This window comes from Equus caballus, chromosome 13, assembly GCF_041296265.1.
Source record: "Equus caballus isolate H_3958 breed thoroughbred chromosome 13, TB-T2T, whole genome shotgun sequence".
Classification (NCBI taxonomy): domain Eukaryota; kingdom Metazoa; phylum Chordata; class Mammalia; order Perissodactyla; family Equidae; genus Equus; species Equus caballus.
In genome coordinates this window covers 36,180,528-36,193,709 of record NC_091696.1, presented here as the reverse complement: position 1 = coordinate 36,193,709, position 13,182 = coordinate 36,180,528, and the positions used below count along the sequence as shown (strand labels likewise).

The 13,182-nt window shown below is 44.4% G+C and overlaps 3 protein-coding genes across 10 annotated transcripts in view; 1 reads left to right on the top strand and 2 right to left on the bottom strand.

The window, feature by feature from the left end:
* REXO5 (RNA exonuclease 5) overlaps positions 1-13,182 on the bottom strand; it is a 692,166-nt gene that overhangs the window by 576,179 nt on the left and 102,805 nt on the right. The gene's annotated exons all lie outside the window — the stretch shown is intronic.
* Positions 1-13,182, top strand: part of LOC100147307 (protein disulfide-isomerase-like protein of the testis) — a 305,575-nt gene that overhangs the window by 207,575 nt on the left and 84,818 nt on the right. The window lies entirely within an intron of this gene.
* Positions 1-13,182, bottom strand: part of LOC106780831 (acyl-coenzyme A synthetase ACSM1, mitochondrial) — a 54,306-nt gene that overhangs the window by 14,226 nt on the left and 26,898 nt on the right. For all 7 annotated transcript variants that reach the window (XM_070232146.1, XM_070232141.1, XM_070232142.1 and 4 more), the window contains 6 exons: positions 12,940-13,080; positions 10,531-10,690; positions 7,098-7,177; positions 4,651-4,774; positions 2,248-2,328; positions 1,633-1,734 (listed from right to left, as the gene is read on the bottom strand). In XM_070232146.1, the coding sequence (XP_070088247.1) occupies positions 1,633-1,734; positions 2,248-2,328; positions 4,651-4,774; positions 7,098-7,177; positions 10,531-10,690; positions 12,940-13,080 (688 nt within the window). The remainder of the gene's footprint in view (positions 1-1,632; positions 1,735-2,247; positions 2,329-4,650; positions 4,775-7,097; positions 7,178-10,530; positions 10,691-12,939; positions 13,081-13,182) is intronic.

Genomic DNA, 13,182 nt, shown 5'->3' with positions numbered 1-13,182 from the left:
CACTTTGGGAAACAGTTCCTCAAAAAGTTAAACATAGAATTACCATAAGATCCCAAACAGCAGAAATAACCAAATGGCCATCAAGAAACTACTGAATATACCAAATGTGCTACATACATACAATGGAAAACTATTCAGTCTTTAAAAAGAATGACATTTTGTTACATGTTACAATGTGGACGAACCTTGAAAACATTGGGCTAAATGAAATAAGCCAGACACACAAAAGGGCAAATGTTGTATGATTCCCCTTATATGAGGTACCTAAAACAGGCAAATTCATAAAGACAAAAAGCAGATTAGAGGTTTCCAGGTGCTGGGGAGAGAAGGAGAGGGAAGTTCTTGTTTAATCAGATCTGAGTTTCTGTTTGAGATGCTGGAAATTTTCTGCAGATGCATAGTGGTGATGGTTGCACAATATTGTGAATTGACTCAGTGCCGCCGAATTGTATGCTCAAACGGTGAAAACAGTAAGTTTTATGTTATATATATTTTATGTCAATAAAAAGGAAAGAGGAAAGCAAACAAATCTCACTGGAACAGTATCATCATCTCATTGTCCTGAGAGCATTGTGAAATGGGAGACATAGGTGTGGGCATATGTGAGGACATCTTTGCAAAATAAAATATATCATGTCCAATAGAAAAAAGTCATTGCTCTATCACTCCAGTTCAATTTAACCAGAATCACTGTGGTTGGATCTAAGAACTAACATATTTTTTAAAAATCTCCTCAAATGATTCTAACATGCAGGTATGGTTGGGAACCACTATCTATCCACATGTAACTCTGTGCTTATTTTCTCTTTTATACAAACAAAGTTGTGCTGCTGAGAATTAAGGCTAAGGCCTTCATGTTTGCTTTTGAAGAATAGTACCACAAGAGGCCCCATCAAGGCCATTGTGTGAGGACAACAGTGGCACCAAGAGAACCTCCAGTGGCTGTGACTTTGGAGAAAGGAGATGGAGTCTGAGATCAATTACAGGGTCTGTCCACCCTTTCATGGCCAATCTTGGGAGCTAAGAATTTCCTCTTACTGGTCAGTACTGACCTGGGAGGGCTAGGGTTTGTATGATTAAGAGTTTCAGCAGGATACCTTATAGCCTATAGCAGTTTCCTATACTGTCTGAATTTCTCATGTAGAGTTTGGAGCCAAAACCCCTAATTCATTGGTTTGAATCTTAGACCTGCCATTTACTTGACATGGGGAAGACACCACTTCCAATCTGCAGTTTCTTTCTCTGTAAAGTGGAGACAATGGCACCTCATGGAGGCTCAGTGAGGTTAACAGATTTGTTCACACCCTGTTGGTAAGTGGGATGATAGGATTTGAACCCAGTCAAAGCCTGCATTCTTAACCACAGGAGATCACTGGACCCCAAGTCTGGTGGTTCTGAAGCTGGTTTTCTTTCCACCCCATCAGTCAGCCCATAAGTGCCAGATGGGTTAGGAGAGAAGGAATGTGGGAACAGACTATGAACTTGGAGATTAACTAGAACAGTCTTCACTGAGTTAGAGCGAATAAAGAGGTGAAGTCTCAGGATACAGAGTTGAGTCCACTCCCTTATCACCTGCACAGCTCCCTGCAGGGATTCTCTTGGCCTGGCTGAGGGCAGATGGGGTGCCCTTACCTGGTAGCACATGAAGAGGCCTATGGGCTTGGTGGGCTTGATCCTGATGCCAATGTTTCCTTCGGTGTTGGGCGGTAGGACGTCGCCTTTGTCGTCAATGATCTAGAGCAATAGGCCTGTGAATACCAAGCTGCAGGGCTCCCCCAACACTCCTGCCCCACCCCAACATTCCTGGCTTATTCACTTGACACCAGTGGGGATAACTGTGGGAGAAGCCCTGTCAGAAAATAGAATAAAACTGTCAAAAGTTTTGAAATCAGCAAATGGTGAAACTCAAGTCATGGGTCTGTTTGTCTCATGGATATATAGACATAGCAAAAGTGCCGTCCAGTTAGAAAACGTGAGTAAGGAAAAACTAAAGCACCAGCAGGTGGAGAGAGCTGCCCGTGCTACCTCCAGGTACTTTTTTCCCACCCACTGTGTGGGGCTCTAGCTGTCATGGTGAGCTGCATTCATGCCCAGAATACCACAGTTCTCAAATGAGACACCCACAGGAAACTGGAGGAAAAAACAGGAGGAGAGGAGGAAGGACAACTGGTGGGCACCACTGGTGTCACATAACCGTCCAAGCTGAGCCCTAACTGCTCCCTGCCAACAATGCCTTTAGGATCAGACCTGGACGTCAAAGGGTGGGATGGCCTTCCCCATGGAACCCGGCTTGATCTTCATTCCCCGGAGAATGCCACAAGTTATTCCCTGTTCACAAAAGAAAGAGAACTGGGGTTGGCCAAAGAGTCCAGGCTGATCACAAGGTAGCAAGAATCACACGCAGCATCATCTTTGCTCACATATGTCATCTGATGCTGCACAAAGAGCCCCTGTGGGGAAGCTAGAAGATCTGGATTCTAGACTCAAGGCACTGACCCAACTCTATTCAGCAGACATTCACTGTGCCCATCATGGGTTGGGCCTGTGCTAGGTGCTGGGGCTACAGAGTCCAGTAGGCGAGGCCAAGAGAGAAGCAAAGGGCTGAACCAGGGGTTGTGGGCATGGAATGTGGGGTCTGGAGTGCCTTCTCTTTGCCAGGCACGTGTCCATTTGCCAGGGGAAGGCCACAAGTCCACTTAACAAACATTTCCTTGGGGCTGTTGAACAGTGATAGAATGTTGCCTCAACTACTCCTCAGAGCTGCGTTGAGATTATTCAGATTGTCATGGTGTCCCCTCTGCCCCCATAGCCCCATGCCCATTTATCCTCCCGATGAACGTTATTCCTCCTTTACGGTTCTCTGAAATATCATTCTTTCTAAAGCTAACTGATTTACAGTCAGACCGTGGTTTGAATCTTGACTCCAACACTCACCACCTATGTGCCAATCAAACTCCCTTGATCTCCCCCTCTGTCTAAGTGGGGTAATTATAACACTGACCTCTCAGAGTACTTGCGAGTGCATGGGAAATCCTTCACACAGTGCCGGGTGCACACCAAGTTAGTTCAGTAAATGACTACTACTAGCTATTACTCAGGCCCCAGAAAAGTCATTGGGAGATTCTCCTTCTGTAGTATTTCCCCCCATACTTCTATTGTAGCCAACAGGACACTATATTTATTCTTGCTTGTCTGTTCCCTCTGTGGATAGCGAGCATTCTAAGAATAGAGATTGCCCCATCCATCTCTGCACTCCCAGCATCTAGCACAGCACCTACCTGAAAACAGCAAAGGCAACAGTAGCTGCAATGTGAGCATATACTAGGGGTTGGACACTATGGCCAGAGCTTTATATACTTCCTGTCAGTTACTTGATCACAACCCAGCAAGACTGGCACTGTGGTTTCCATTTTGGAGATAGGGACGCTAAGACTCTGGAAGGTTCAATGATACGCTACAGTCTTGAAGCCTGTAATTGACAAGGCTGAGACTTGAACTGGGGTCTAAGCTCCTGGGAGAGGAAGCTCTTGCCCCTCTGCTGTGTCACTGCTTAACAGACAGGAAAACGTTGCACAGATGAGTGAGTAGGTGTGAAAGTGCTTTGAGAAATAAAGCACCATCTGGGTATAAAGGAGTATTCTATTGTTGCAAATAGTTAATGCAAAGGGACTGGGGCCATGAACATAGTATAATTCATAGGTGAGTGTAATTCTCGCCCCACTCTCCTCCTTGTCCAACTATAAACTGTGAGCCATACAAGGACAGGCCCAGAGTCTTAATATATCTCAGGCCTGGAAGCAGACCAATTAACTGCTTACTTAAAATTTTTTTGCAGAAAAATTACAGACAGGTATGTGAATTGAAACTAAAACATCATTTTGCTACAGGTCCTGAGATGGCAGTCATCCCTCTGTCAGCCAAAGGGATGATGGGCAGGTGGGGAACGTGGCTCTGTCCAGCTTCAGAAATGGATGGGGAATGTGTTGGAAGAGAGATACCCACCCACACTGTCACTGATAAAGTTCTTGAGGTTCAAGACACGCATGATTCTCTGGATGCCCCACCCACCTGGCTCTCAGTGATGCCCTTTGGGATCACACTCTGTGTGTGTCTGTGTGTGTGTGTGTGCACGCATGCACATGTGCACACACAGAAAGTTCCTGCTACCTCCTCCACTCCTGCTAGTGTCCTACAATCAAACCTGTGTGCTGTCCTCATAAGCACCCAGAAATGAACTTCTGGAGCCAGCTCTGCCTGCCCCTGTGGTTTATGCCTTAGGACAGGATGGTGAAGTACACAAGACTTGTGGGTGGTGGCTTCCAAGTTGCTAGAGAGACTCTTCTATCCTCTCACTCCTCCTGGGCTCCTTTGAGCTAATAATCACAGGGTCTGTGACACCAAGTCCTTAGATCCCTTTTTAAGTTTTTGTCCAATAGTTTTCAGCACATTGGTCTCCTGACAAATCGAGGAGCTGTGAATTGTCTCTCCACAGATCAATTTGGGGCAAATTAGCCTAGACCCCTGGAGCCTCCCACAGGCTTCCATCAATGCTGTGGGGCCTCTGCACACACTGGTGGTATGATTCAGCCCATCTGATGGGCTCCGTGGCTGAGCGCATCCTGCCTGGCCCGGAAGGGACCATCCACTTACCGTTTCTGACTGTCCATACACCTGGTAGAGCAGAACTCCTGTCTGTCTTCTCCACTGCTCTTGCTCTTCAGGCAGCAGGGCCTCCCCGCCAGCACAGGTGTGCTCCAGGGTGGGGAACCTGAGACTTAGGAGAAGGCAAGGTGTCAACAGAGCCTCAGGTCAGGCCTTGGACCCTCTGCCCCAGGCCCAGGGTGTTAAGAGCTCACAGCGTTGTCATCTGGATCATTCACGCTTCTGCTTCGTCACTTTCTTACTTGCCTTCTGGGCAGTTTACTGATGGTCAAGGCCATCGAGTGAGTGGAAGTCACTCACTTCCTGTTAACTCTTCTGGCAGGGGCTAGGTGGTGTTGGTGAGGCTAATGGGTTAAATCAGGGAGTTTCAGATTAAATTTGGATATTGATGTAATAAGAGGGTGAAAAACATGTTTATCAGACCTTGTCTTAGAGAAACGTTCTATGTGGCTAAGAGGGATATTTTTATAAACCATAAAGGGGTGAGGAATAGGGCCCCAAGGACATGCTAGGATGGTAATAGAATGGTACTGCCTTCCATGGAGAGTGGGGTTATGTGAACTGAAGGGCTTTTGTATTCCTGAGTGGAGAATGCAAGTTCGGGGTTGGAAATGAATTGCTCAGGACATCAAGGAAGGTTGGGCTGAGTGGAGGTAAAGAGAGGAGGAGGAGGGACATTGGTAAGAGCCCTAAGGGAAGGAATTTTGGAGAGAACAGAGGGATCTGCTGTGAACATTCTAGCCCTTTGCTAGGTACCTTGTGTGATGTAAATCCTCTCCTGCATTTTCCCCATGAAATTTTCCAGAAACATTATAAAAACAATCACAAAATAATGATGGATTCCCTAAAGGAAATGGGGACAAGTAATTGAGGTCCGAGTAGTGCTGGCATGGGGCTGAACTGGGCCAGCTCTTGGGGATGAGGGAGGTGGCAGATGTCTGGTTCACCTTTCCACACTTGTCACTCTTTCCTGGTACATACAGGTCAGGGGTGACCGACAGGAGGGCTGGTCTCATTGAGGGTGTCTTTCTTATTCTTCTGGAGCTTTATCCAAAGCAGATAAAGTGGCAGAGTCTCTGATGGAGTCATTAGTTATGCCCTGGGTGGATTTTTACTGAGTTTGGACAAAGGTCACCATCTGAGGAATGTTGCAAAAAGTGGCTGTAAGATGAGCTTTGAAATACAGATGGAAACAGAATCCAGCCAGTTTGAGGCTTCATAAATAAATCAAGTTGTGTTTCAGAGTTAGCTTCGTAAGGGTAGTCATTGAACTCCTTGGTATTTTAACTCATGTCTAAAACACGCTAGCTCTGATTTTGGAAGTAGACATTTCAATTTCACAGTCTCTATAAGATACATAAATTCCCATAAGTTTCAAAGAGCAGATTACAGTTTAGCTAAAAATTAATCCACAAACACAGGGAAATGCAAAAATAAAACTAGAGTAAGATAATACTATACACCCATCAGATTGGCAAAAATTAAAAACTCTGACAATGGCAAATATTGCCAACGATGTGAAACAATGGTAATTCTCCTACCTGCTAGTGAGAGCATAAATTGGTTGAATACTTTGGAAAATAGGGTGCTAGGGTGCAGTGTCAGTGTGACCTAGCAATTCCTCTCCCAGAAAAACTCTACAGAAATGTGTGCTTAGATGTCCCAGCGTGCATGTGCAAGAATTCAGTACAGCATCAATCACCAAAAGTCCAAACTGTAAACTGCACAATTGTCCATTAATGGTAGAAATGATTTTAAAAAAAGGTGGTATGTTCATAAAGTGGAATATGATACAGCAATGAGAATTAATTACAGCAATATGCAGCAACAGGGACACATCTCAGAAACCGAATGTTGAAAAAAGAAGCCAGATATTACAGAATAATAAGATTAAATAAAGTTCAAAGGTAAGTAAAATAGAATAATTTGTTTAGGGATAGTTCCTTAGGAGGTTAACTATGAGGGAAGGTAGGGAAACAAACCCATTAAAAACCAAGATATTGGATTTCTTTAGGGGAGATGGAGAGGCGTGAGGAGGTCTCTGGGATGCTGGCAATGTTCTATTTTTGTGACTTGTGTGATTGGTTACATAGGTGTTTTATTTTAAATAATTAATTAATCTGTAAATTTACGTCATGTATTTTTCTATATGTTTATTTCACAATAAAAATGTTTAAAAGAGAATACACCCACAATGATGCAAGCCTCACTGAGTGTTTCACTCAGATTTCTGAGTCTCAACTTAATGAACTAATTAAAATGATAATCCTGATAATTATCACCAACACTTACCACATATGAGCACACGCACACACACACACGTACACACTACCCTCAAAGAATCAGAATCAAAAACAGTCAGACCACGGTGCACTGGATTCCTTAAAATCCTACCCAAAGATGGTCATTACCAGCTACAGCCACTTCTGCCATACCTGGTGAAATCCTGCTGCAGAATCATTCGAAATACGGATGGTGCAGCAAGGCATTGGGTGATGGGGTATTTGGAGAGTGTCTAAAAAGTGAAGAGAGAAGGAATTTTACTATTGTAGTTAAGATTAAAAATATCATCCAATTATTAGCATTTTAATTCTGATCCCTCCTCTAGGGAAACTCATTTATTCACTTGTTAATTCTTTCAATATACATATATTGAGCATGAATTTTGTACGTGGCATTTGTCAGGTACTCTTGGGGACACCAGGAGAGTAAGATAAAGTCCCAACTCCTATGGAGAGTAGGTAATAATAATAGAGCAGATAAAACAGGACTCAAATGATAAGGCAGAAGTTGGGAGATGTCATAAGAGAAATTTGGAGAAAGTCCTGGGAGAACGTAGGAGAGGGAAATATTCCTTCTGAAGAGGTGGTCCAGAAGCATCACTGGAACAGGTGGCATTTCGTTGGGGCATTTAACAAACGGCTACAGTGTCTACAGGCAAAGAATGGGGGAGATTCTTGAAGATAGAAGGAATAGTTTCAGGAGCTGAAGAAACATTGAAGTAAAGTTAAATAATGTGATTTATTTAGACACATAGGTGAGAAATAAGAAGTAAATTTAAGAAGACTGGGGTTAGTTGGAGCCAGATTACTTAGGGTCTAAAATGTCTGGCTTTCAACATTGTTTAGCTGGAGGTGGGAGTCCTTCAGAATTTCAGATCAGGGTGCAGATCTGCTGGGAGAGCCAGGAACACTGAAGGGAAAAGAATGTGGCTTTGGGGGTCTGCCTGGCATGAATTCAAATCCTGTTACTTCATTTCTCTGCAATGCTGTTTCCTCATCTGTAAAGTGGGAGTATCCGTGTCTTCCATGTAGAACCATGATGAGGTATGATAGGCGCTTAGGAGAGCTCTGCCTCCACCCTCTGTCCCTCTCTTTATGAGTCTAATCAGCTTTTAATCTCTGGATTCTATCTCTGCAATATCTCACATTCACATTCTCTTTTCAAAAAATTTTAGTTCTCTCCTTACCCCCAGTCTCACTGTTCCACATGCAAAGAGCACCTCTCCATACTCTCGCTCTAGTCCACTCCAGCCACTGTAACTGGAGTCTCTAACTCCAACCTAGGCACGGAGCATTGGATCAGTATCCTGGTGACAGACAATTGACTTAAACTGGGCCACTCGGCTTCTAGTGGTCTGGCCTGGTCATCTGGACAGAGAGAATATCAACCCAGGAAGGCTGCGGCCACCATGTTTGGCTCCCTGCATGTCAAGAAGCAAAACTAGGTCTGCAGAGAGAAAGAAGGGAGCAGATATACAGAGAAAAGCAGAGGAGACGCAGAAGCTGCCTCTATTCCTGGTGTCTTTCTGGTTCCTATTCCAGACCCTTGTCAGGCTCAGCCTCTCCTCTTCTCTTCCAGCATCCTGGCATGTCTCAATGTCCTCTCTCCGTATAATCCCTTTTTCCATTAAGCTACTTTGAAGTGAGTTTCTGGTACTTGCACCCAAGGGAGCGTTGTTTAGTACATAAGAATTAGAGATAGTATGTGTCATGGGTCTTGCCCAGAGCCTGGTGCTTACTAAGTCCTCACCAAACGTTGGCTCGGGTCGTTATTGCCTAAGTTGTAATTTATGACTCATCTTGCTGCTTTGCAGCTTTTGGTAGGAGTGTGCAGCAGGCAACAGGGGGCTCTTGCAACAGATGTGGCAAGAAAGTGCAAGTTGAGGGGGTGGGCAGAGAGGAAATGGAGGGGAAGTTTTGTTTTGTGAGTTTAAATAGTAAATTTTTAATTTAACATTTTTTATTTTAGTTAATATTGCCCATCTTTCATAAGAGGGACTGAGTAAAATTAAACTAAATTAAAATTTTGTTATTAAAAATTCACAAAAGTAATGAGTGGAAAATAAATCAAAATAACTAAACTTTCAAATGCTGAGTTTGTTTTTCTTTTAGTAAATTAGTAGGATTAATACTTTGAAATAATTTAAGCTTAAAACACGCTAGCACTTTGGGGGCACTCTGTGTAGTGGAGGGAGGATTAGACCTGATAGGGTGGGGTGTGTGGAGGTGGACTCAGTGTTTTCTGTGCAGCTTTAAGCCTCAGGGACTGGCAGAATGTGGGAAGTAATGATGATGGAGAGGCGGATACTGATATGGGGGCAGGGAATGAGAAGTGGGAAGTGCGGTTTGAGGTGCTGCAGGAATGATCAGATGGACTTGACCAACCAGCAGATAAACATGGGAGAATTCGCATGGAGAGAGAAGACCAGACCCAAGGTGCCATTTTGAGAGCTACCTGAACTGATGTGCTTGCTGGAGAAATGGACGTGAAGGAAGAGGAGAAGTGAGAGGAATGGTGAGGGCAGACCCTTGAAGGACTGCAATGTTCTGGAGCAAGCTGGGTGAAGAGCAAGCGGCTGCAGCAAGTGGAGAATGTTCTATGGAGAAGTCCTTAGGTTGATCCAATGTGTACCAGGGTGAAGGGAAAGTATTTTTAGGATGGGAAACTTTGAATATGTTTATGAACTGAGGGAGTAGAGTTAACAAAAGGTGAGAGATTAAAAATACAGGAGAAAAGATTTACTAGATTAAAGATTAATAGGGAGGGGTCCCTAACAGAAGGGCAGGGAAAAGAGCAGAATCCCCAGTGGTTGTGGGGAGAGAGGTAGACTTTGAGAAGTGGAGGGGCAAATCTGCTTCTGAGCAAGGGTGCGAGTGGAGAGGCAAAGAGAATTTTTAGGTGAAGGGAAGTACATTGAAGGAGTTCATGCAGGTGACCTCAATTATCATCGTGATGTTTACCTAGCAATAACAGCAACTGCTACCACTTATTGAGTGTTTTTCTGTGCCAGCCTCAGGGCTAAGCACTTTATATACTTCGCCTGTATCATCTCATTAGTATTCCCAACAATTTTATGAGGTAGTAACTATTAACCAAAACTCCCATTTTACAGATAAGGAAACTGAGGCTGAGAGCGGCAAGTAAACCACTAATAAATGTCAAACGTGGGATAAGAAGCTAGATCTGTCACATTCCAAGGGCTCTGTTTTTAAACACTTCATTAAATAGAGTAAGCACACACACACACACCCCCACACCCCAGCTGCCTGGCCCTGGCAAAGCCAGGATCCAGGAGACGTGAGCTTGTTCTGGTTGCTTTAAATTCTCAAAATGTATATTCTGGGTCCCAAGTCCACAAAATTTGATCCACAGGTCTGGGGAAGGGCTTGGAAATGTGTATTTTCTTCAAGGTTACGTCTTGATGTGATTCTGTTACAACAATTGATTCAGTGCTACATACTCTGAGAAACCCAGAATCAGGGTTATATTATGCCATTGGCTTCTTTGCAAAATAAAATATTTCTTAGCAAGGACTAGCTTTTGAGCTTGAAACATGAGTTTCTTCTGGGAGTTTAGTCTTCTTACCTGGACAATGACGTTGGGGTCAAACCGGGGCAAATGATGGATAAAGACCGTAGACCCTGCTGTCCATGCTTCAAACATGGACGCCAAGACAGCCAGAATCCAGCCTGGGTCTGACAGGCACCAGAAGACATCAGACGTCTTCAGCTGCAGCAATTTCCTGCTAACTCCAAAATACAGTGGCCTCAGCTATGTGATCATGGGAGGATGTGACCAAGGGATGGGGATTCTGGTTTTCGGGGAGAAACCCACCCATTTCACTCTCAGTTCATGTGTTTTGCATGGAGCTCCAGACCCACTCCTATCCCAGGTCCCCAAAATATGCCAAATCATATTTCCTAGTCACATGTGACTTCAGATGGTTCAGTCATAACGATTCTTAAGGCTTCTTCTGGAAATGCTGGAACAAAGTCTGTTGTTCTTTTCCTCGATTGGAATCTGTTACTGATATAGTCCTGGGTGATGCTGGCAGCCAGTATGGAAAAATAAGGGATGAGCCTTTCTGAGAACAATATCAAAACATAGCAGAAACAGAGCTGATAGATGGAGAGACAAAAACCTAATCCAGAGACTATCTTGCTATGTCTGAAGCCGAACTCTGGAGGGCCCTGCTTCATGATCCAATAAACTCCCTTATTCACTCTTTGGCTTAGTGATGTAGATTGGGCTTTCTGTCATTTGCAACAGAGAAACAGAGAAAGAGAGAGAGAGACGTAGACAGACCTAATTAATACTCCATCTTGGCAAAGGACTGGAAACAATTAGCCAAAAGGCAATAATTGAAAGGTGGAGTAGAGAAGGTCTCTCATTTCTCTACCTACTCTTACTGTTTCCGAGGGACCTCTGAAGGGATAACTCCTTGAGAAAACACAACTTAGCAGACTATGGCTTTGAGGAGCTTTTCTATTAGTAGGAAGTGACTTTGATAAGCCATCCACTCTCCTTCATCTCATCTCTCTTAGGATTGTAGCTCACCCACAGGAAATTACTAACTAGGAAGACCTCTCTTCTGAGCTTCAGACCCAACTACCCACTGACCACCTCTTCTGGGGTGTCTTTCAGGAACCGTCCCCTCTCCACCTGCCCACCCCTGCTGATCCTAATCTCTCCTGCCTCCCTTGTACTAATTCTTTCTCCTCCAGTGTTTCCTGTATTTCAGTGAACATCATTACTCTCCTTGAAATTGTCCAAGCCCAAAATCTGGGAGTCACTATGGACTTTGCACCTCTTATCTCCCGCATCTAGCCAGAAGATTCTATCTCCTAAAAATCTCAAATGTATTAACTTTCTTCTTGTCTCTAGCATCTTGTCCAAGTCACCGTCATCTTAGATTATTCTAACACCCTCTTACTGGTCTTTATAACTCCATTTTAACTTTTTCTAATCCATTCTCCATCTTGCACGCACAGTGATCTTTTCAAAATACAAATCTGATCAGGTCTCTCACTTGCTAAAAATCTTTCAATACCTCATTGTTTTCTTAATAAACTCCAAATTCTACATCAAGGGCCACAAGCCCCTGAATGATCTGGGCCCTGCTCACTTTCCCAAATCCTTCCACCTGTCCCTCACCCGCCACCCTGAGCACCAGCTATTCCCAAGTCTCTGCAGTTCTACGAATGCTACTTTTGGTATCTTTGTGCCTTTGCCCTTATTTTTCAGACTGCACAGAAAGCCCTCCCCTTCTTTCCACCCCTATTCCTCCAGGGTTTTTCTACTCAATTGTTACCATTAGTGCAGATACCCACTGCCCACAAGAAGCCTTCTCTGCCCCTGGTCTGGTTAATAAGTTAGAAAATATATAGAACTTGGTCTAGTCTAATTATTACTAGTTGGGGGAGGGGCAGAGAAGGTGTTTGGTTTAAAGTTGATTAAATGATTAACCCAGGGCTACAGCTTCAGCCTGTATGATTCCTTGCTCTAGGTTAGGGGCAGGGGCTTGGTGTGGCTTGGTTCCAGGTATGATTTTCCCTAAGAGCTCATGATTGGGAAACTCCAAGTCTGATTTGTCCATAATGGGAGAAAAGAGAGGACCTGTCACCTCAGGTCACAGTGCTAGAACATTCCGTCTTTCCCCACCAAACCCTGCAACCACTGACAGGGACACAATGGCTTGTCATTTGTGTGGTTTGCAGAATTCCTACTGACTCCACCCTCATTTCCTCCACATCTCCTGTGAACGTGCTCAGGCAGGACCCAAATGTGCGTCCTTTCATTCGGAGGCCTCTGTCAGCAAACACTTAGGATTCCCAGCCTTCACCTCTTAGGCCCTTGGTGGTCTGAACGAGAGCAGAAGGGAGAAACAGGATGGAGTCCATTCTACTTAGAGCCCCTTTCCCAGCACACACACACAGACACCCACACCACCCCAGGTCTGTGGCCCAGCCTCTAAGTCGGTGCCCTCTTTCCTACCATGAAGGGAAGGAGGATCGTAAGGCAAGTCCCTGGTTGTGTTTTGCCATCTTGGGCAAGCCCGAGGTCCCACTGGTGAAGAAGATGGCCATTGGGTCCATGGTCTTTGACTTAACACAGGTGTGATCTGAGGATGCTGATCTGCAAAGGGATTCAAAAAAGGAGAGAAGTCATGTTTCCTGTTTTTCCATCCTCTAGGGGAGTAAAAGAAACAATATGAGCCTCAGAGTTGAAAACTGGGGG